General features: G+C 42.5%; 1 protein-coding gene across 3 annotated transcripts in view; it reads right to left on the reverse strand.

The window, feature by feature from the left end:
• The window catches only part of SLC12A2 (solute carrier family 12 member 2), a 115,616-nt gene extending 92,484 nt beyond the window's left edge, over positions 1-23,132 (reverse strand). Inside the window, exons 1-2 of one of the 3 annotated variants that reach the window (XM_075835854.1) lie at positions 22,919-23,132; positions 20,100-20,747 (exon numbers count right to left, since the gene is read on the reverse strand). In XM_075835854.1, coding sequence (XP_075691969.1) covers positions 20,100-20,687 — 588 coding nt within the window. In that variant the 5' untranslated portion in view covers positions 20,688-20,747; positions 22,919-23,132. Of the gene's footprint in view, positions 1-20,099; positions 20,919-22,918 lie in introns of those variants that run through there. The other 2 variants (XM_075835861.1, XM_075835844.1) reach the window with 2 other exon arrangements.
• Between the last annotated feature and the right edge of the window lie 489 nt (positions 23,133-23,621).

A 23,621-nucleotide genomic window follows, 5' to 3' on the forward strand; every position in this document is an offset into this window, starting at 1 on the left:
ATTGAAAAAAACTGTGCTTTTCTTGCAAAAATAAGGAAATTTCTAAATGACCCCAAACTTTTGAACGGTAGTGTGTGTATATATATATATATATATATATATATATATACACACACACACACACACACTCCAAAAGCAGATGAACACAGCACTCTGCTTGAGAAAGGTTCTGTGACGAACCGAAACGTCGCTCACTTGAGGTGAATAAATCCACCCTGTTTCATCTACTCTGAAGTCCTGGTGCTGTTACTTTGCTCAGAGATAGAGATTACAGATTAGAGATATACATGATCGATAGATTTTTTTTTTTTTATTGTTTAAATGTTTCTGCTCAGCAACAGAAGATTCAGCCTGCTGGTGAGGTGCTAGGAGAGACCAGTTCATTAATATCGCATCTGATGGATCATGCCACAGATTTTTCTATGTCACAAATCCAGACAGAAAGAAAAACCTCTATATGCCTTCGTATAATATTGGAGACATCCGGTGGTTTAGTAGAGCCCCATAGGCGTATACAAGTACTCAGAGACAAAAATACATATTTTTTCTAAATTTGGGACACGTACATTTGGGAAATCTGATTGTTTTGAATGTTATTAAGTAACTAAACATCTCATGTTTATACATGACAAAAAATAAATAGATTTGACAAGTCATTTATGTATTAGAAAGTGAGTAAATAAGTTCATTAAAGCTTTGTTATTTCTAAACATCCAAACGCAACTGTTCAACTTTATTTTAGAACTGGTTACGGCAATCTAATTTGATATTGCACTCATACTTTGCACTTTTTTCTCGGCAGATTACAGTAATTCACTTTTTTCATGGAGGTGTAGGAAGAAAAATGTGACAACACATCGCTATGAAACATGTAGCCATTTCTTCCATCTAAATGTAGCCTTATTTTAAATGAAAGATCGTTTTGAAATTTTTTAAAGAGAAAACATATGTAGTGTATTTCCCCAGGTATAACATCTAGCTCCTGTTTGTAATAACTTGTGTGCTTAGTAAATGACATTTAAGTCACTAAACAAACAGATAAAATTACGTCTAAACTTCCCTGCCATAAAAAAAAAAAAAAGGTACAAAGTACTTGTTGATTTTTTGAGTTGGAACCAAATATATTTTCTTTGTTAAAATAACTATGCATTTTACATTTTCAGAAGGAAATTCTGAAAGTCATTAATAATGGGCAACAAAGACAAATAACTAAATCTTTCAGAGGAAAGTGGAAGACAATCCACGTTTCTGCATTTCATAGTAAATCATATTAGTCAGAAGACTTCACCATACTTCTCAAGGCGACACCACTTTTGAAAAAAAATTATTTGTATATAGATCACAGGAACTGTTCCAGCTCTAAATAGTTATTGGATGTTTTACAAAAGGTAAGGTATATCTATATAATGTCATTCCGCAGCATGTCAGTGTATGCTGCGTTTTCGTTGCGACGAATCTGCCGCAAAAATCACAACTCGGGGAAAAAAAAAAAAAACACTTACCCAGAAGTCTCTCCTCCTTCCTGCAGTCAGACCTCCTGGGATGACGTTTCATCCCATGTGACCGTGACAGCCAATTACCAGCTGTAGCGTCACATGGCCTGCAATATCATCCCAGGAGGCCGGACTACGAACAGAGAAGAGGGAGGGGTTAAATATGTTGTTGTTTTTTTCTCCCCAGTGCTTTTTTGCGCTGCGGAAATATAGTTCGAAAAACCGCACCACAATGTGGTGCGATTTTTCGGAGGGAATGTACTGCGGGTTCCAGATGGGATAAACTGCGTGATTTTTACGCTGCATATCCGAACAGTGTGAACCCGGGCTTAGGGTTTTTTTCTCCGAAACTTGTAAGAGCATACACAAGGCCCCATGCACACGACCGTAAAAAACCTCCATAAAAAACGGACCCATTCACTTTCATTGAACGCGGGCACCTTTCCGTGCCATGGAAATGTTCCGGGAATTATGGAACATGTCCGTTCTTTTGCATTTTGCAGGCTGTGCTCCCCATGGCCCGAAAATGCGGCTGTCAGTCGGCGGCCGGCCGTGCCCGCAATCGCGGGCCGTGATTGCGGGCACGGTCGTGTGCATGGGGCCTAAGTAACAGCACTGGAAATGCCACCATGCCAATCTTATATCTTAATGTGTGAGACATTAAATTAAACTAGAGTTAAGGTAAACCTAAGCCTTCTACTGGCCTTGAACTCTTAAATAAACCTGCATATGTCATCAGAAGAAGGGGAAGTTTTTGGTAGAAACTGACCCGCTGACTGAGCAGTGCAAATAAAAGGTAAACACTATAATCATGAGGCAGGCCTTGAAATCTATCTGAAGGTTGCGGGAATACAAGAAAATATGCTGGGATCCAGGGGCGTAGCTAAAGGCTCATAAGCCCCGATGCAAAAGTTCTTATTGGGGTTTTTCATTCATTTTAAAATCAATGGGTCATTAGTAATACAGACAAGGTGGGTCCTCTATAGAAATACCCACTTTTACCAGCCAAAAAGGCTGCACAAAGGGGTGACCCAAAGGTGGGACCTACCTTTGATTCATATGCCTTACCAGGGCATATGCCAAAGGGGTGCATAAGACAGACAAACCCACTTAACCATTTGTGGACAAGCCTCTTTTGGGCATTAGTGACCAAGCTATTTTTCCAAATTTTTCATCATCGCATTCCAAAAGCTATAACATAATTTTTTTTTTTGCGAGACTAGTATTTTTTAATGGCACCATTTGAGTACATATAAAAACGTATTGATAAACTTTTAGCATGTTTTTTCCGGCATCCTTTTTTGTGTCTCAAATTTACGCAGTTTACGTTTTATCCATGCAAATTCTGCGTGAAGTTATTGCCACTATGGGTCTACCTTCCTGTAGTCTGCTGGCCACCCCCTGTTGTCAAGCAAAAATCTGTCAATAGTAACAGAGCAGAGGAGACGGACTACAGGAAGTTGGCGTGTGTCTCTTTAATGCCTGCATATACAAGTCTGTGGAGAGGGGGAGCAAGTGGAGACACAGGCTGCTGGTAAGATTTATGTCACTTAAGCACTGGATTCTCAGCTACACTGCTCATTACTGCTGTTAATCTCCATGCTGCTGCAGGAGATATATATATATATATATATATATATATATATATATATATATATTGCTTTGGAGTGCTGCCTCACTTTTTTGCGGTGAAAAAAAAAGTAGCGGGTTTTGCTTGACAAAGATCCCATAGGGATGGATTGAAACGTTGCTGCTGGGGCAATAAATACAAAAAATAAAAAAAACACACACACACACACACACACACACACTATCTACTAGCTCAGAGAAAGCATGGAATAAGAGAGCCTGCAGAGGGGAAAATAATGCAGAATACAAATTTTATAATAGCCAGAAATAGTGTTATTCCTCATGTACACACGACTGCTTATTCTAAAAAAAAAATGTCACCGCTAAAGGTTAGGTATGCTTTAATGACTGACGTAAAAAAGGCATTTTGGTAGTCATTAAGTGGTTAAAAACCATGTATGAGTTTTGAGGTTTTTTGTCTCCAGGCATTAAAAGCCTTCGTCCAGGCTTATAGAATAGCATAGCTGATAAAACACATCAATAATTCAAATGCAAAAAGCAGATGAGTTGGCAAATGTTTGCATCCACTGGGTATACATAACAGATTATGTCAGCAAGAGCCAACATTTTCAGCAAGGTAAAATACAGTCAGTGTTCATCTGATCTTAGAACTGCAGATAAAATGCAAGTATTAATTCCCCGCTCAATTACTACAAATCACTTCACCCTCGTGGCACCAATATTAGTGAATAGCTATGTAAAGATGTATTCCCATATTAGGCATCTATGGTATAGGAGTTCTAGATCAACATCATAAATGACATTTTCAACTAAATTTCAAGTGTTGCCCAATCCACTTCCTGAAGTAACTGCTGACGGCTACAGATTTAAATGCACTAAAAACAAAATCCTGATACAAATACTGAAAAACATTGCAGCACAAAGGATGCCTTCTTCACAAGAATGTGGGCTGAAGGGTGACCTATGCTGCCTATACTGGTATTACAAGGTGCCATGCCCATGGCCGCGGGCCGTCAGGCTCACTCACCTCCTGACGCCCGCATCCATGGAACTGTGAGCACTGGTCCCCATCTCCTCCTCAGGAGACACCAGAGTTCACTTCCGCTTCTCACGGCCAGGTCCTGTAGGAACCAGCGCGCGCGCGCGCGCGCGCACCTGAAATTACTCAAAATTAGCCCATGAGCCCCTGGACTATAAGAGGGGCCCAGACCCTTCCTACCTTGCCTGAGCTTGGTTTTCATTACCCTAGTCTGTCTAAGCAAATGGTCTCCTAAGTGTTTTCCAATTCCCCGCTCCTGCTACCTGTAACCAGTATCCCGTGCTATCCTGGTCAAGTACCGTGTTGAGCTGTGCTGTGTACCACGCCTGTCCTGCTACACCACACCTGGCGCCTGCCTGCTGCCTAAATCCCATCTGAGCCTGTCTTGCTACTGTCTGAGCTACCACAGGTACACTATACGAACTATGGACTGTGACCTGTGTCCTGTTGGCCAGCTGCCATACTGTCAAGGCGGTACGGTTCAGTGGGTCCACGTACCCAACGTGACACAAGGTTAACTTAGAGAAAACTAATCACCAGGCGTGTTACGTCCACTGTCTAAATCATCAGAAACGTCCGACAGGCAAAGACAGAACAGGTTGGATTTCCATCTAGTACTTTGCATCAATTGTGGCTTTCTGCGATTTGCATGGTAAGATAATATGATGGTTAGTTTAGAAAGCGCAGCAAAATAAAAAGAAAACCAATAATCTGCAGCATATAAAAGTACAATTTATAAAGATAGCCACTATGTTTCTGGAGCGTCTCAGACCTTGACATACTGTATGTGAGCTTAAAGAGGCTCTGTCACCACATTATAAGTGCCCTATATTGTACATGATGTGATCGACGCTGTAATGTAGATAACGGCAGTGGTTTTTATTTTGAAAAACGATCATTTTTGAGCAAGTTATGAGCAATTTTAGATTAGTTTCTTAAAGACCAAATGGGCGTGTTTTTACTTTTGACCAAGTGGGTGTTGTAAAGAAGTGTATGAGGCTGACCAATCAGTGACCAATCAGTGACATACACTTCTCATTGTTCCAGTCCAGCATGATCCACAGCACAGTGTGATTGTGCAGTGAAAGAAGCTGGGCTGGAACAATGAGAAGTGTATGACGCCGATTGGTCACTGATTGGTCAGCCTCATACACTTCTTTACAACACCCACTTGGTCAAAAGTAAAAACACGCCCAGTTGGTCTTTAAGAAACTAATCTAAAATTGCTCATAACTTGCTCAAAAATGATCGTTTTTTTTACATAAGGAGATCGACGCTATAATGTAGGTGACAGCAGTGCTTTTTATTTAAAAAACCGATCTATTTTCACCACTTGATTAGCGATTTTAGATTTATGCTAAGGAGTTTCTCAATGGACAACTGGGCGTGTTTTACTATTGACCAAGTGGGCGTTGTACAGGGGAGTGTATGACGCTGACCAATCAGCATCATGCACTCCTCTCCATTCATTTAGGCAGCGCATAGGGGTCCTTTTAGATCGCTATGTGCTGTCTTATACTAACACATTAACGATACTGAAGTGTTTAGACAGTGAATAGACATTCCACGGGATGTCTATTCACAATCTCTGCACTTCGTTAAGGTTTCTGTGGTAGTTACAGCAGAGCAAGCATAATCTCGCGAGAGTACGCTGTAAATGACAGGTTACAACGAGATTACGCTTGCTCTCCTGTAACTACCACAGAAACATTAACGAAGTGTCGGGTTTGTGAACAGAGATTAACGTTAATCAAGTGTCCTGATAATGAATACACATGAAATCCAGCCTGGACGTCATGTGTATTCAGAATCCTGACACTTCTGAATCTTTTCTTTGAGATTTCTAGCAAGGGAAACAAAATCTCGTGAGATTACGGCGGTAAACGAGATTTCTTTTCACTTGCTGGAATCTCACAGAAAAGATTCAGAAGTGTCAGGATTCTGAGTACACATGACGTCCAGGCTGGATTTCATGTGTATTCATTATCAGGACACTTGATTAACGTTAATCTCTGTGTATGTGGCTGCACATCGCTGCTGTGTAAATCAATGGAGATGAGTGATTGATGCTGACTGGTCAGCGTCATACACGTAAACACGCCCAGTTAAAAACACAATACACGCCCAGTTGGACATAACGAAAAAAAAAACGCCCAGTTGTCCAGGGAGACAACGCAGGAGAAAAATCTGATCTGATCCTTCATCTACTACATGTAACCTCCTTGATATTGGGGATGGTGAGGAACTTTTCCTGGAGTCGGTGAGTTGGCTCTTTATCCGGACTATTCAGTGTGTAGCCCCATTGCATGTAATCTTTAGACATTAGATCATGTTAACACATGGACGGTTCTTTCAGCATTGTTTTTTTCTTGATATATTATGGTTTTACAAAGGATCAAGAAAGCTTTGGGCTTTTATTTTTCACATTATAACAGACCTATTTTCTGAATAATCATTGTTTGTGCAATATGTCAAAAAGACTAAATACTTCCTCAGACTCATGCGGGGAGAACTGTAAAAGCCTGCAGGTCAGGAAATGGATGTCATCACTAAATATGAAGAGAAAACTAGGAACACGTCACTTCATGCCAGGAGTAGTAGTAAGGTGGGTTCACAGATACAATGATCGCTCTAAAGCCACTATCGGGAGCTATAAATCACTTATACGTCAATAAAGACTGCTTTTTATAGTACTGCTAATGGGTCATTGACCGGTAACATGACAATTGTCCATAACCAGGAAAGACTGGGCTGTATTTATTTATCAGTCTATCTTTTGCACCACCCCCACCTCGTTTTATTTGTTTCATTAAAAGCATTGTGATACGGTACATTGTGAAGTATCGTCTAGCACAAGTAGTAACATTTTGGTTGCGGATACTGCCGACTTTAGCGGCATTGCAACATTGGTTGACTTCAGATACACTAATATATTGTTGTGTCTAATAAAGTTAGCCAACCTGATCAAGTTAGGATTCATTTAAAGAGGCTCTGTCACCACATTATAAGTGCCCTATCTCTTACATAAGGAGATCGGCGCTGTAATGGAGGTGACAGTAATGCTTATTTTAAAAAACGATCTTTGGTTTATGCTAATGAGCTTTCTTAATGCCCAAGTGGGCGTACTTTTACTTTCGACCAAGTGGGCGTTGTACAGAGGAGTGCATGACGCTGACCAATCGGCATCATGCACTCCTCTCCATTCATTTACACTGCACTAGCGATATAGATATATCACTATGTGCAGCTACATACACAAACCCTAACATTACTACAGTGTCCTGATAATGAATACACATGAAATCCAGCCTGGACGTCATGTGTACTCAGAATCCTGACACTTCTGACTCTTTTCTGTGAGATTTACAGCAACGGATACGAAATCTCGTTTACCTCGTAATCTCGCGAGATTTCGTATCCGTTGCTGGAATTCAGAAGTGTCAGGATTCCGAGTACACATGACGTCCAGGCTGGATGGTCATGTGTATTCATTATCAGGACACTGTAGTAATGTTAGGGCTTGTGTATGAGGCTGCACATAGCGATATATCTATATCGCTAGTGCAGTGTAAATGAATGGAGAGGAGTGCATGATGCCGATTGGTCAGCGTCATGCACTCCTCTGTACAACGCCCACTTGGTCGAAAGTAAAAGTACGCCCACTTGGGCATTAAGAAAGCTCATTAGCATAAACTTAAATCGCTCCTAACGTTGTGAAAAAAGATCGTTTTTTTAAATAAAAAGCATTACTGTCACCTACATTACAGCGCCAATCTCCTTATGTAGGAGATAGGGCACTTATAATGTGGTGACAGAGTCTCTTTAATATAGAAAGGTCTGCACCTACAGAGTAACACGGAATGGTTTTACTTCTACATCACTATATTCCACTTGTAGCTATGGATGTACCGGTTTAGGACAACAAGATATCTTGGAGGGAGGAACGGCGCTTGGCAACTTATAAAAATAAGCTATATTTTACGTAGAATGGTGTTGATTGTTTTAGTAGTTGAGCAATAAACTTGCAGAAACTTTATAGAAAATAGCTCAATAAGAACAGCCAGAAGTAAAGATTTATAAAATTGAATATGTGGACCAAAAATAGCCTAATTAAATTATATATATATATATACACACACGTCAATCTCCATAAAGCTTGTCAGCAGAGGGAAAATGCAGGGAACAGATCACTCGGTGTGTAATGGATCTATAGACTATAGGGGTTTCACATTTTGAATTACTGAACTAAATTAACTTTTTGATGATACTCTGATTCATTGAGGACGGACTAGTGTGTGTATATGTATATATATATATATATATTTATTTTTTATTTGTTTTTCCCCTTCTATGGAGTAGGAGGCTGTAATATTACATACTTCTAACCAGGATGACTCAGTGTGACTGAAACCAGACTTCATTCACACTATTCAAATACATTCCTCTCAATCTCAAGGAAATCTGAAAAACTAATGACAAGCATGGAGATCAAATTCATTGTGAGGTCAACCTGATATGCGTAGTAAGTGCAAAACCTCTCAAAACATTGCACAACACAAAACCAAAGAACTACACACACACACACACAATAGGTGTAGGAAAGCCAATAAACCTTTTAACCCGTTAGTGACCGCCCCATAGTGTTTTTACGGCGGCCACTAATGGGTTTATTAAGATGCAATAGCCTTTATACGGCACTGCATCGGAATAAATAAACAGAACAGGGAGCCGTTAAATCTCCCTGCTCTCAGCTGCCAGAGGCAGCTGAGGGCTGGGGGCATCCCTGCTGGAACGTGTGAGATTGATATCAGTATCCATCTCACCCGTTTAACCCCTCAGATGCGGCGCTCAATAGCGAGCGCCGCATCGGAGTTGTTTTGGAGAGAGGGTCTCTCCCGCTGACACCCGGCAATAAGATCGCAGCGTGTCTGTCTTCTATGGCAGCCGGGGGGGGGGGCTAATAAAGGCCCCCAGTTCTGCCTGTAGTGTATGCCTGCTAGATCATGCCTCTGGCATGACCTAGCAGATGCCTGTCCGTTTTACACGGACAGGCATAATACACTGCAATACAGTGTATTATAAATGCAATCGTATGATCGCATATTGAAGTCCACTAGTGGGACTAGTAAAAAAAATAAAAAAAACCCGCTTTTTCCCCCTTACAAACGGCTTTATTATTTAAAAAAAATAAAGTTAAAAAGTTACACATATTTGGTATCACCGCGTCCGTAACGACCCCGACTATAAACTTAATACATAAGTTAACCCGCACGGTGAACGTCGTAAAAAAATAAAATAAAAAAAAACATGCAAAAATTGCTGTTTTCTTTGAATCCAGCCTAAAAAAAAAAAAGAAGTGATAAAAAGTCACATCTACTCCAAGATAGTACCAATAAAAACTACAAGTCGTCCCGCAAACAAAAAAAGCCCTCATACAACTGCATCGCCGAAAAAATAAAATAAACGTTACGGCTCTTCAAATATGGAGACACAAAAACAAATAATTTTGAAAAAATGCGTTTTCACTGTGTAAAAGTAGTAAAACATACAAAAACTATACAAATTTGGTATCATTGCAATCGCAACAACCCGCTGAATAAAGTTATTGTGTTATTTATACCACAAGGTAAACAACGCAAATTTAGGACGCAAAAAAAGTGTGGCGAAATTGCAGGGTTTTTTTCTATTCCCCCCCCCCCCCCAATAAAGTTAATCAATAAGATCTATCTACCCCAAAATGGTGCTATTAAAAATGAAAAAACTTGGCCCGCAAAAAACAAGACCTTATACAGCTACGTCGACGCAAAAAAAAAAAAAGTTATAGCTCTTTGAATGAGACGATGGAAAAACTTAAAAAATGGCTTGGTCATTAAGGGGTTAATAGCCCTTGGAGATGTACGATGTATAATTTTGAATTTCCTATTTGACTACAGAACCGAGCTGCCTGTTACTCTCAGAGAAGCAGGTAAAGAATACCACGGAGATATTCCCCATAGTTATCCTCTGAGACGGAGTGGAAAAGCAAACGAGATCTTACATTGTGAAAGCAAATACGTAAGAGTCGATTATGGATTTGTATAGTGGCTACATATGGTTAACCAGGATTACACAGAGGGTCACTTCTAAATACTGGTGCAGCTATTTGCCCATCCTCCACCCGCAGTCAGCATGGGCTTGTTCCTCATTTATCTAGCTTTAGCAAGATTATCCCCTCCAAAATCAGCCAGGTAACTAAAAGACGAGAACCATCATTTATTCTAAAAGGGGAAACGGTTGCATGCGGCATTGCATGATGTTGCACTCTGTGTCCTAAACCTCTGTGTAAGGGCCTATTCACATCAGCGTCGCCCTTCCGTTGAGGGGTTCCGTCTGAGGTTTCTGCCGGGTTAACCCCTCAATGGAAAGGTAAACGGAAACCTTAGCTTCCGTTTCCCCTCACCATTAATCTCAATGGTGACGGAAAAGTTGTTAAGGGTTTCCGTTGGTCACCGTTGTGACAGGGTTCCGTTGTTTTGACATAATCAATAGCGTAGTCGACATTGAGATCAATGGTGAGGGAAACTGAAGCTAAGGTTTCCATTTGCCTTCCCGTTGAGAGGTTAACCAGACAGAGACCTCAGACGAAACCCCTCAACGGAAGGGCAACGGTGATGTGAACAGACCCTAATATTTATGGAAGAGGTGCACCAATATAGTGTCAAGTTAATATCTGTGAATAATTTCTGTATATAGGGTGCACATCTGCACCATTATCACAAATATAAAAGGGGACTTCAGTGTGCCTCAAACAGATTCCCATTCCATAAATCTAAGCATTGCTATACAGGCGTGATCGACCTCGGAGGAGACTACTGTGAATTAATGAAAACAAGGGGTCAAATATTTATTTTTAGGAAGTAATCGGGTCAGTCGGACAGTTATTACATGAAAGGGTTTTCCCGAAGCATGGGAGAGGGGTGACCTAAAAGACATCAGTAGTGGTAGTCAAGTAAGATATTCATGATGGCTCAGATGAAATAAAAAAACATCTTAAAAATACCCTTTATTGGGACCCTGCCTTAGGGCTTATTCACACGGACGTATAATACGTCCGTGCTACGCGCGTCGCATGGACCTACGTTACTGAATGGGGCCGTTCAGACTGTCAGTGAAACGCACGACATGTCCTATATTTGGCCGTGTTTCGCTCTGCACGCACCCATTGAAGTCAGTGGGAGCGTGCAAATCGTGCTCGGCATATGGAAGCACTTCCGGGGGCCGCAAGTGATTCGCGCAACAGCAGTAAAAACAATGAAAGAAAACAGAAAAGCACCACGTTCTTTTCTGTTTGTAAACATAAAAACAGAGTGTCATCATGATGCAGCCGCGCACCATATGCGGATTATACGCAGCATTATTTGTGCGCGCAAAAAGGACACGCTCGTGTGAATCCAGCCTTAGGTATATGATCTGGAGGAGAAAGCTACTGGTGCAGGCAGATCACTCCCACAGATCTCGACTATAGGAAAAATCATACGGGTGGCAGACATGCCCAACACCAGGAGCGTTCTTTAAATGTTATTTTGATCCAAAACTCCTCTCCTCTAAGTACTGGTTTTATATCTTATCGAGGTGCACCTTCCCACATCTAGCATATAAACTATTTTTCATTTTAATAATGTATGAGATTTTTTTTCCAATAATGTATCCTAAACCATTCTAGGCTTTCTAAAGTCTTATATTTTCTAGCAATATCACTATCCACCATCTGCTGTCAGATCATCATTTCAAAAGATCCAGCATATGCTCTGCAACATCTATGCGACCTTACTTAAGGGAAACGCACAAAAAGAGCTGGTCTATCTTCAAAAGATGATCTCATCCGCAATCCACATGGCCTCCCATTACAGAAGTACACATTGTTTTCTATACACAAACTTAGGTCCTTTGCACACGACCGTAAAAAAAAAAAAAAACTCTGTAATGGCGGGCCACAATACGGTCGGCAATTACGGAACCGCCCGGTTCTATTAGCCGTGGACACCTTTCAGTATCACTACAGAAGGGTGCCTGTGATGTAGAACCGTGCCGGGAAATATGGAGCACGGCCTACTTTTAGTTTTTTTGCGGGCCGTGCTGCCATACTTTGTATGGGAGCACGGCACGAAAACACGGCCCACGGATGTCGGTGGCAGGCCATGCCCGCAATCGCGGGCCGTGATTACGGGCACGGCTGCGTGCATGCGGCCTTAGCGGTAGCAAAACTATGCTTTGAAAAAACCAAATGGAATTGTCAGTCATGCCATAATCTCTGGAAATAGTCAATTTGCAATATTTAATTTCCTAAAGAATTTTTAGGGTGGGAAAGAAGAGACTGCATGGAAGAGATAGTCCAGCTCTCAACTATACACAAGAAGAAATGGAGAAGCATGCATTTATTTCATCACACAATAATATAGGGGAAAAAAACAGAGCGCTCCTCTGGGATGATGCCGCAGAAACAGGGTGGTCAAAAAGTGTGTGTGTGTGTGTGTGTTACACTTGCCTTTTGGAGTTGTGCTAGGTGGTCGGCACAACTCGATCACCCAGCATGTTGTGCCTTGATGCTCCGTGTATAGGAAGTCAACTGGCCCTCAGAGTGGACACCGGCAGCTGAAGGTTCAGCAGGAGTCGATGTGGAGAAGAAGTTCCATATAATAATGAAAAAAATAGCCACTCTAGGTAGAAGGCGCTCCTGCGCTGGTGTGAGTATTGGACAAAATTCCCAGTCAAGGCAGAGTTTCACAATAAATGGAAAGTTCTTTCTTTAAAAAAAAAAAACCATGTGTAAAGAAACAACATGTGTCGCGCAGGTGGTCACAGAAGCTACGCGTCCCGACCTCGAACGGAGGTCTTCGTCAGCCTTAAAGAGACTTTGTCACCAAATTATAAGTGCCCTATCTCCTACATAATGTGATCGGTGCTGTAATGTAGATAACAGTGGTTTTTATTTTGAAAAACAATCAATTTTGAGCAAGTTATGCACAATATTAGATTTATGCTAATGACTTTCTTAATAGACAACTGGGCGTGTTTTTACTTTTTTACCAATTTGAAAAAAAAATCTAGATTTTAATTTTGGGCAAAATCGCCGAGCCGTAGTTCCATGGATCAGACGCTTTTCTGCCTGTCTTCATGAGGACAGCCTCTTTCCATATGCCCTATTAAAAGCAAAATAAACGCCACATAGGGAGGTTCCCCGCTAGGAGTCATATCAGAGTGGCTCTCGCTCTGGTGGATTCAGCCCATCCATGTATTACATGGTCAACTTTTTTACTTAAAATAGCTTAATCCTACATGTCCCCTGCAGCGGCTGCTAAAAAGGTAATGTATGGCCAGACACTGTTAGGGTATGTGCACACAACCTATTTTCAGACGTAATGGAGGCGTTTTACGCCTGAAAACACGGCTCCAATACGTAGGCAAACATCTGCACATTGCTTGCAATGGGTCTTACGATGTTCTGTTCAGACGAGGTGTAATTTTACGCGTCGCTGTCAAAAGACGGTGCGTAAAATTACGCCCGCGTCAAAGAAGTGCAAGACACTTCTTGGGACGTTTTTGTAGCAGTTTTTCATTGACTTCAATGAAGAACAGCTCCAATTACGTCCGTAAAAGGCAGCGCGAAAAACGCGAGTACATGCAAAAACTTCTGAAATTCAGGAGCTGTTTTCGCCTGAAAACAGCTCCTGAATTTCAGCTTAATTTTGCATTTGCGTGTGAACATACCCTTACGCTCGTCGGAAAACACGCCGCAGGAACAAAGGCCCGGGCATGTTGAAATCCAACATTTGCGATCCTACTTCCCACTGTAGGGGGGGGGGGGGGGTGGGTTACCCTTATAGACATTAGTTCATCATCCAATTTTGCTGGCTAACTTTGATCTAATGTGTATGGCCACGTAAACTATTAACATCTGTCAGAAGGGTTTGTCTGTCCATTTCCAACAGTGTGAATGAACACTTCAGACATGAGTGAATGGCAGCGGTTCACATTCATGAAATGGTATTCTCAGAAACTTCAGGGTGTTTTACCTTTATATACAAGAATTTACTTTACGCTAAGTTTGTATCATTCCTCAAGAGGTCATTGTTGTCCATATATAACGTACATGTATTATAGAGTATGGTTTTTATTGCGGTCCATAGCAGATGTTGGAGGTCGGCTTTGCTTTATCACACATCACACACCTTCATTTACTTTACTGTACCAAATAAATGAATGCTGCAGTTCAAAGTGTGGCAAAAACGAGAAATTATTCAGGTTAGGGTTGATCTTGCATACCTCTTCCTACGTGGCCTACATCCTTACCTACTGCATGGAGAAACGATCCATGGCGTCTTTTATCTAAAAGATTACCTCAGCTAGATAGAACGACAACGTGAATATTTATACAGAAGACAGGACACAACACTACCCAAAAGATGGTGGTGTCATAATATGGAAGATGCAGGCTTCTCAGGGGCTTCCCATTGAAGAGCCACCGGAAAGTACAAGAACGGTGGAGGGGATACACATGTAACCGAGGGAAAAACTGAGCTTTCAGTTACTGACCTGCTAAACACAAAATGTAATCCCATTACCAAGACCACGGATGGGTTTCTGGGGTGTAAATCATAACTTGGCCAGTAGTAGCTGATCCTCATTATTGGACAGATTTGCATAAAGACACCTGCATTACCAGATCACCATGCATTGAGAATTAAAAGGACTGTATCATAGGAACAATAGGATTTTCGTAATAAACTCCTCCTCAAGACCCTATGTAAACAATATAGTCACTAAGGCTATTTAGGCAAGTGACTGCAAACTTGCCTCTGGCTTAGCCAACTTGTCTGAACATGTGCTAACGTCATTTGGATTAGCTTTACCAGCAACCATAAACAAATGTATAGTGGCAAAATATGTAGCTAGGATATGCCATCATACCGATCCTGCGTATTTATCGCAAGGTGGGTGGAGAAAGCTTGTGCTGGTGACAGCCAACGCAGATATGGTTAGCTTTCAAGGGCACAGAGAGGAGGTTGGGGGAAACATTGTTTACTTAGGTCTCATATGTTGACATGGGATTTGGCCATAGGGATAAATATGCATCTCTGACACAAAACAAAAAAGGTTAGTGAGAGAACACATGGACCAGTAGTTGTTCAGAGAAACTTGTCTTTACTTAAGAAAAGGACGCCTATACCGTCCACAAGAAGCAAGCGCATACACACAGGCCCCACTATTAGAAAAGACGTTCACATCTTATACTCTGTTATTTGAGCTCCATTCATGAGCGCCTGGTGAAATAAAGTACATATGCAAATAAGCAACCGGATAGGTCTATGCAAACTAAATTATAACTAACCAAGCCACAAAAGAAAGAAAAAAAAAAAAAAAAAAAAAAAGACAAATGATCAGGATGGGCACCACCATGTGACATATGTGCCCTGAAAACTATACGAATATGGAAGCTCATGTATAGAGAGTTAAAGTGTAGCTAAACATTCGACAAACTTCTGACGTGTCATAGTGACATGTCAGAAGTTTTGATTGCTGGGGGTCCGAGCTCGGAGACGCCCACCATTCGCTAGAACGAAGCAGCTCAAGCGTTTGTGATCACTCAGCTGCTTCGTGTCTGTTCAGCTTTTTCCGAAAATAAATGTATCGGTGTACGGACTCAATACAAAGCCTATGATCCCGTACTCCGATACATCGGCTTTCCGGAAAAAGCCGAACAGAAACTAACCAGCTGAGCGCTCACATGAACGCTTCAGCAGCTTCGTTCTAGAGATTATGTGATCCTTCACCCTCCACCCATCTCTGTACTCTGTTATACTACCGAACTACCTTACTAAGTTCTTTTAAATTTGTTACATTACTAATAAAATTGGAACAGGAGTTCCATTTTACTTACCTTCAGAGCTGGATTTTGGTTCTCTTTCTTCACCGCTGGCCGTGCGGGATTCCTGGCGCTGTCTGTTCACAGACGCAACTAATGGTGAGCTGGAGGATTTCCTCCCTCCTCCTTTTCCCTACTTACAGCTTCTGTATACATCAATTATAAAGTATGGTCTAATGCACACAGCCCCATTACAAGGCTGCACAAAAGAAAGAGTTGCGTTTTTTGCGGCGGAATCTGCGAATCTGTGAACCAACAACTGCTGTTTGTTGCGGGTTTTACCTCCCATTGAATTAAATGGGGAAAACCCGCAGCAAATATGCAGAGTACGCAAATACAATGGACATGCTGCGGAATAAAATTCTGCACTGCAGGTCCATTTCTGAGAGTTTTTTCCGCTCAGTATTTATGCAGCGTGTGGATGAGATTTGTTCAATCTCATCCACTTTGCTGCTACTGAATTCTATTATGTTTTTTCCGGCTGCAATTCCAGACGGAAAAAACGCCGCAATTCCGCTACGCGTGGACAAGCCCTTATGTCTTTTTAGTCCAGGACTACACACAGACTTTTTGATGTGGGACTATTGCGGTTCATGCACATGCGGAATTTAGATATTTATGCAACAATTGGCCTGCATTTAGAGATGTGCTTTACAGCAGCCACACGGACAGTAGCAACCTGCAGTCTGGAGATAATCCAATAATCCATTGACTTCTATGGGAGAGTTTTCTAGGCATGCTCGGTGACGTAATAAAGGTTGTAAATTGTTGATCCTGTGTCATTAGTATAGAGGTGATAGGACCAGCTCACACTGAGTTTTTGGGCGTGGATTTTGATGCAGAAACAGCGCCAAAAAGAAAAAAAGTATGAAATCGCCCTGCCCCCCCCCCATTAATGTCAATGCAAGGCAGAGGAGTTTCTTTTCCCGGGTGGCTTCTGGCCACTCGTGGGGAAAAATAGTGGCATGTCCTTTTTCGCCGTGGTTTCCGCCTCTGACCTTCCTTTAAAATCAATCGTAGACAGAGAAAAAAACTTGCGACACTAGTTTGAGAGTGTTTCGCTGCAATTTTTTGCAGCGGTCCTTGCATTAGCTTTAATGGCTGCAGGCGAAAAACGCTGAGAAAAAAACCCCACAAAAATGCTAAAAAAATAAAATAAAAAAAATAAAATAAAAAAATGCAGGCAGTTCAAAATCAGGGCATTAGCTTTCATTGTAAACTTGTCTGTAAGGCCGGATTTACACGAGCGTGTGCATTTTTGCGCACGCCAAAAACGCAGCGTTTTGCGCGCACAAAAAGGTCCATAACAGCTCCGTGTGTCAGCAGCATATGATGCGTGGCTGTGTGATTTTCACGCAGCCGCCATCATTATGACACTGTTTGTAAACAGAAAAGCACGTGGTGCTTTTCTGTTTTCATTCAGTTTTGCCTACTGTAGCGCGCATCGCGCGCAGCACACGGACGGAAGTGCGTCCGTGTGCAGTTTTCACGCACCCATTGACTTCAATGGGTGCGTGATGCGTGAAAAACGGGCAAATATAGGACATGTCGCGAGTTTTTCGCAGAGGACACGCTGCGTGAAAATCACTGACTGTCTGAACGGCCCCATTCACTAACATAGGTCCGTGCGACGCACGTTGCATGGACGTATTATACGTTCGTCTGAATAAGCCCTAATGATGAGATGACTGCTGAGAAGTGATCTCTACAGAACAGGAGGAGTCAGTCTATTGTGAGGCTCAGTGGCCAGAGTGAAAACTGCAAGGATTTCAGGATATTTATTTATTTTATTTTTTTAAAATATAGATAATGACATGGGGGAGAAAAAAATATTAACAAATATGTTCAATATAAAAACTTGATAAGACAGGTCATCCGTTAACTTTAACGCATGCAAAAAAAAAAAACAAAAACACCATTCATGCCTAATGTTTTTAATGCCTTTTTTTTTTTACATTGTTGTTATTATTTTAAAGCGTCATTAATTCCAGGGTATTATACATATTAAAAAGGGTTTAAGTATGACATGTGCGACAAAAACAAGTACAATAGACATGAGCTTAATTAATGATAGACCGGTATAGAAGGAGAGCGGACCCTGTCTGCGAGGGCTTACAACCTACAAGGGAAGGAGACAGTAGAATAGGGTAGAAGCTGCTCATATGGTAGTGTAGTGGCAGCTGGGTTAGGCTGTGTTCACATCAGCATTGGTATTAGTTGAGGGGTTCCGCCCGACGTTGACTGCGCTATTGATTCCGTCAAAACAACGGAACCCTGTCACAATGGTGACAAACGGAAACCATTAGCAAATTTTCCATCACCATTGAGATCAACGATGACGCAAACGAAAGCTAAGGTTTGCGTTTGACTTTCCATTGAGGGGTTCCCCCGATGGAACCCCTCAACGGAAACCAACGCTTATGTAAACAGGCCCTTATTGTAAGTCGTAAAGTTTCTGAAAGTTTACATGCATTTTTGGTGGTGCTTGTTTTTTTTTTAGTGTCATTTTGTACATGCGTTTATCTAGGCATTTTTTAAGTTCTAGAGAAACCAATGAAAAAAAAAAAAAAAAAAAAACACCAAGGACTCCAAAATTATTGTAAAAACGCCACAAAGCAGGTCTATATGTTTTATTATAGGCTTTAGTTTTTAGCCTCAGTGTTTTTGGGAAAAACAAAAAAAGCGCGAGTAAATGAGGTGTTTGAATCCAGCCTCAGGCCCCATGCACACGACCGTAAAAAACCTCAGTTTTTGCGGACCGCAAAAACTGACCCATTCACTTTCATTGAACGCGGACACCTTTCCGTAGCACTACGGAAGGGTGTCCGTGCCGTGGAAATGTTCCGGGAATTATGGAACATGTCCGTTCTTTTGCATTTTGCGGGCCGTGCTCCCATACTTTGCATGGGAGCACGGCCCGAAAATGCGGCTGTCGGTCAGCGGCCAGCCGCGGGCGGTGATTGCGGGCACGGTAGTGTGCATGGGGCCTTATACATGCATATTTTGAAGACAGGTTTCACCCATGCAGTACAAATGGTAAAAAAAACATCAAAAACTGTACACTTTTACCATAACTGCAGTGTGTGAACCTGGTCCTCAGGTGTATTCACACGTAAGTTATGGTCATATTGCTGTTTTTGCCAAGATTTAGCTTAAAACACTCCAAAAACATATGCCCGCAAGCTATGAATATGACGCTTGTATGTAATTCCACACATTATCATTCATGTCCAGTCTTCTTCAGTAATGTCAAGCTTGCGGTTTTCTGTGACCTTACCCTTATCTAGTAATAAGCCTGACGCTCCAGATTCCCGACCCCTGACTTGATTAGAGGATGAAGCGGAGCCAGCGATAGAATGCCACCGTTGTGTGTAAACAATCCCGGCTGCAGCAAGCAATCTGCCCTACAAAGCTGGCTTAATAGCTCCACCACCAACAGATGTTAGCTTGATGGTGCACCGTAGTACCAATACTCAATTTTATTTTATAGAAAGGTCTACCAATACAGAAAAGCTATATTGATGCTATAAAATTAGTAAAGTTATTATTTGGGACAAGGGACAGATGTGACTGTAATCTCTGCGCCCCCTATAGTTACGCGGAGGAACAACACATACAATACTGACAAAAATTCCCTATTCTGAAGGTGCTTGTTAAGTGTAAAAATAATCCTACAAAATCCAAGAAAAGGATTCAGCAAGGGTTTTCCTAAGAACAGTATGGCCAAGTGGGAATTCATTAACAGCTCAGCAAGTCTCAGGAGCGAGGTAGCCATGGCTCCTAGGTTATAAATGGTAGCACAGAAACTACCCACATTAACAAGAAAGTAGAACGCTATTTTTTCAGTAAAGAATATGTACAACCAGAAATGGATTAGATTATAACTGAATATTATCAACCATCATACTCATATCTTGAAGAAGAACCATCTCGCTAGCTTGTTGCACCTAAACATCACGTAAATTGTATTATACAAGGAGAAGGGGGGCTAGAAGGATTAAACCGCTGAAATTATATAGATCATATAAGTTCCAGCATTATAAGCAATATGATTTAGAGTACAACACGGTCTTACCTTGTCAAACTCATCATGCAGCTCCGCCAAACTGGGTCGCAGCAACTTTTCACCGAGGTCTGCCGCGGTGTGCCGATAGTGATCAATCCTAGGCACAGCATCAATAGTGTTGTGCCCAAAGGTCCGCAGGTAATAAGTATTGGTGTGAGTATCATAGTGGTAGTGATGACCAGTTCCACCAGAATGTAAGCTACCTTCACTTAACACTGTATCTCCATTCTGAAAGCTCACCCCACCTCCACCTTCACCGCTTGGCATCTCAGGAGAGCTTTCATCTGGATCAGCTGGGTCCACAAAGTTTACCCTAAAGCGACCTTTAGCTTCTTCTCCACCTGAACCCCCCCTTCCTCTATGGGTTACAGCATCAGCAGGCGGAACTGGCTCTTGACCCCCGGCAGCTGCTTCCCGGGCAACTTCACTGACCGGATCCACTTGGAAGCGGCTCTGACTTGGAGTGGGACCCAGTGGTTGGCCCGCCTGGTCATCATCAAGTTGTAGCCCTTCTTCATCCTTAACAGACGGAGGAGGAGATGTTGAGGATCTCCCTGGCTCAGCCAGGGCTGATGATAACTTTGTCTTCTTTTCCATGTGCTATTATTTACCTGCAGCTCGGATACACTGAAGATGTTGGTAGCACCAGAGTAAGATCTGCCAAAGTAAATCACATAGATAAATACAAGAGGGATCAACCACCTATGTGTATTATTACCACCTCTCCTCTGCTCTACAAGACTTGGGATAACACTCCTCCAGCCAGGCTGCTATGTTTTATCACTGATGTTCCACCTCCTCATAATCCAAAATACACCTAACAAAGTGCATGCCCACACCCAGCCCTCCCCGACCACCTCTCCTGTGCGGAGGAATGATGAATGTGACTATTGTGAGAAGACATGGGAGGAGAGCAGGCGTGGAAAGACGCCTCATTTCCATGAAGGGACAAGTAGAAGCAGTGTGAGAGCTGCCCCCACTCTACATCCTACATATTGCTCTATGTACATGATGCCACACTACCAGACGTGACTCATGGCACAGCATGTTATCACTAGCCCAGGGGCTCCCATCACTGACTTACACAAGGGCCATCTCCGCTGACCTTGGGATGTGAAGATCTATCTCAGTCATGAAGCGTGAGTCGCTGTGCATGTAATGCAGTGCACGGCAGCCTGTGCTTGATGGATATAGGAAAGCATTATATATAAAGTATACTATATTGTACCGTGTAGCAGCCCGGGTCATGCAGTATACTGTATATGTAAGATTTTGTAAAGCATTGTGTATACTGTGTGGTTTACATCACTGTACATGCTGTTTATTGTATAGCAGTACTGTGTTCCCAGCACTGTGTGTGTATATATATATATATATATATATATAGCAGCACTGTGAATGTTGTATACCGCACTATATAGCAGCACTGCATGTGAATAGTTTCCCTGTACAGTACCGCGGCATTGTCCATGTGGTGCACTGCACTGTATATATAGCAGCACTGTGAATGTTGTATACCGCACTGTATAGCAGCACTGCATGTGAATAGTTTCCCTGTACAGTACCGCAGCATTGTCCATGTGGTACACTGTATATATAGCAGCACTGTGAATGTTGTATACTGCACTGTATATATAGCAGCACTGCATGTGAATAGTTTCCCTGTACAGTACCGCAGCATTGCCCATGTGGTGCACTGCACTGTATATATAGCAGCACTGTGAATGTTGTATACTGCACTGTATAGCAGCACTGCATGTGAATTGTTTCCCTGTACAGTACCGCAGCATTGTCCATGTGGTGCACTGCACTGTATATATAGCAGCACTGTGAATGTTGTATACTGCACTGTATATATAGCAGCACTGCGTGTGAATAGTTTCCCTGTACAGTACCGCGGCATTGTCCATGTGGTGCACTGCACTGTATATATAGCAGCACTGCGAATGTTGTATACCGCACTATATAGCAGCACTGCATGTGAATAGTTTCCCTGTACAGTACCGCGGCATTGTCCATGTGGTGCACTGCACTGTATATATAGCAGCACTGTGAATGTTGTATACTGCACTGTATAGCAGCACTGCATGTGAATAGTTTCCCTGTACAGTACCGCGGCATTGTCCATGTGGTGCACTGCACTGTATATATAGCAGCACTGTGAATGTTGTATACTGCACTGTATAGCAGCACTGCATGTGAATAGTTTCCCTGTACAGTACCGCGGCATTGTCCATGTGGTGCACTGCACTGTATATATAGCAGCACTGTGAATGTTGTATACTGCACTGTATAGCAGCACTGCATGTGTATTGTTTCCCTGTACAGTACCGCAGCATTGTCCATGTGGTGCACTGCACTATATATATATATATATATATATATATATATATATAGCAGCACTGGATATGCAGGCATATAGCAGTGTTGTGCATGTAGCGCATCATTTTATATCTACTTGCACTGGCAGCAGCTGGCACAGCACCCCACACTGCGGTACCCCAGTCCCAATGTAACTTCCTCTCCGCACATTGTTAAAGTTCCGTCCAGAAATAATGCAGGAACAGCCGCCCCCATCATGTACAAGCGCTGCTGCAGTAACACCCCTCCCCCGGAGTGACCACCGCCCCCAGCCCGGCACATGCCATGTGTGCTCCCGGCTCCCCGCACACACACAACCGCATCCCTGGAAACCATGATGAGAGATGCGGGAAGAGTCTGAGCCATGGTGCCGAGCCCGCATTCTCCCGCCTAACCCCTATACATGAGGGAGCACCAACCAGTGATCGGGGCAGTCATACCTCGCGGCCTTCCCCTGCCGTGTTTACCTGCTCGGCCGGTGTCCGTAGTTCGGAGCTGGCTGGCCTGCCGATGGTTCCGGTGTGATGCTGTGCACAGAGGAGGAGCAGTCTCCGGTCCCTCACACTCCAGCCTCTCGCTCCCGGTTTGTTTGGATGGGGAGGCGCATGCGTCCGCAAGTAACACCCAGCAGCAGAAGCACGCCGCCCCGAACTACCGGCACCGCGGGTTATTAACCCCCTCCTGAGCTATGTGTCCGGGTCCTGTGTGATGCCGCAGGGAGGAGACAACTGCATCATCATCATCATCGTCCTCCTCACCAGAGAACTTGTCATTTATTAGTAATGTGAGGGATACTACAGCTCATACTGTATTGTGGCACAGCAGCTCTGCACCTACAGCTCTATCTATCGTGTATCTAGCACATGGAGGTTTTTTTTTTTTTCTCACGCATTGCCTATTAAGCTGGATTCACACATATTCCGTTTTGATGCCGTTTTTTTAAGCCACAACCAGTAGCGAATACCAGAGAGCAGATTATTAATGTTTCTTCTATACTTTTCCTTCCTTTAAAACTGCATGTGTGAATCCAGCCTAAGGGTATGTTCACACCCAGAGTCAAAAACGTCTCAAAATACGGAGCTGTTTTCAAGAGAAAACAGCTCCTGATTTTCAGACGGTTTTTGTGCCACTCGCGTTTTTTAGGGCCGTTTTTGGAGCATTTTTTCTATA

Source organism: Rhinoderma darwinii, chromosome 1, assembly GCF_050947455.1.
Source record: "Rhinoderma darwinii isolate aRhiDar2 chromosome 1, aRhiDar2.hap1, whole genome shotgun sequence".
Classification (NCBI taxonomy): domain Eukaryota; kingdom Metazoa; phylum Chordata; class Amphibia; order Anura; family Rhinodermatidae; genus Rhinoderma; species Rhinoderma darwinii.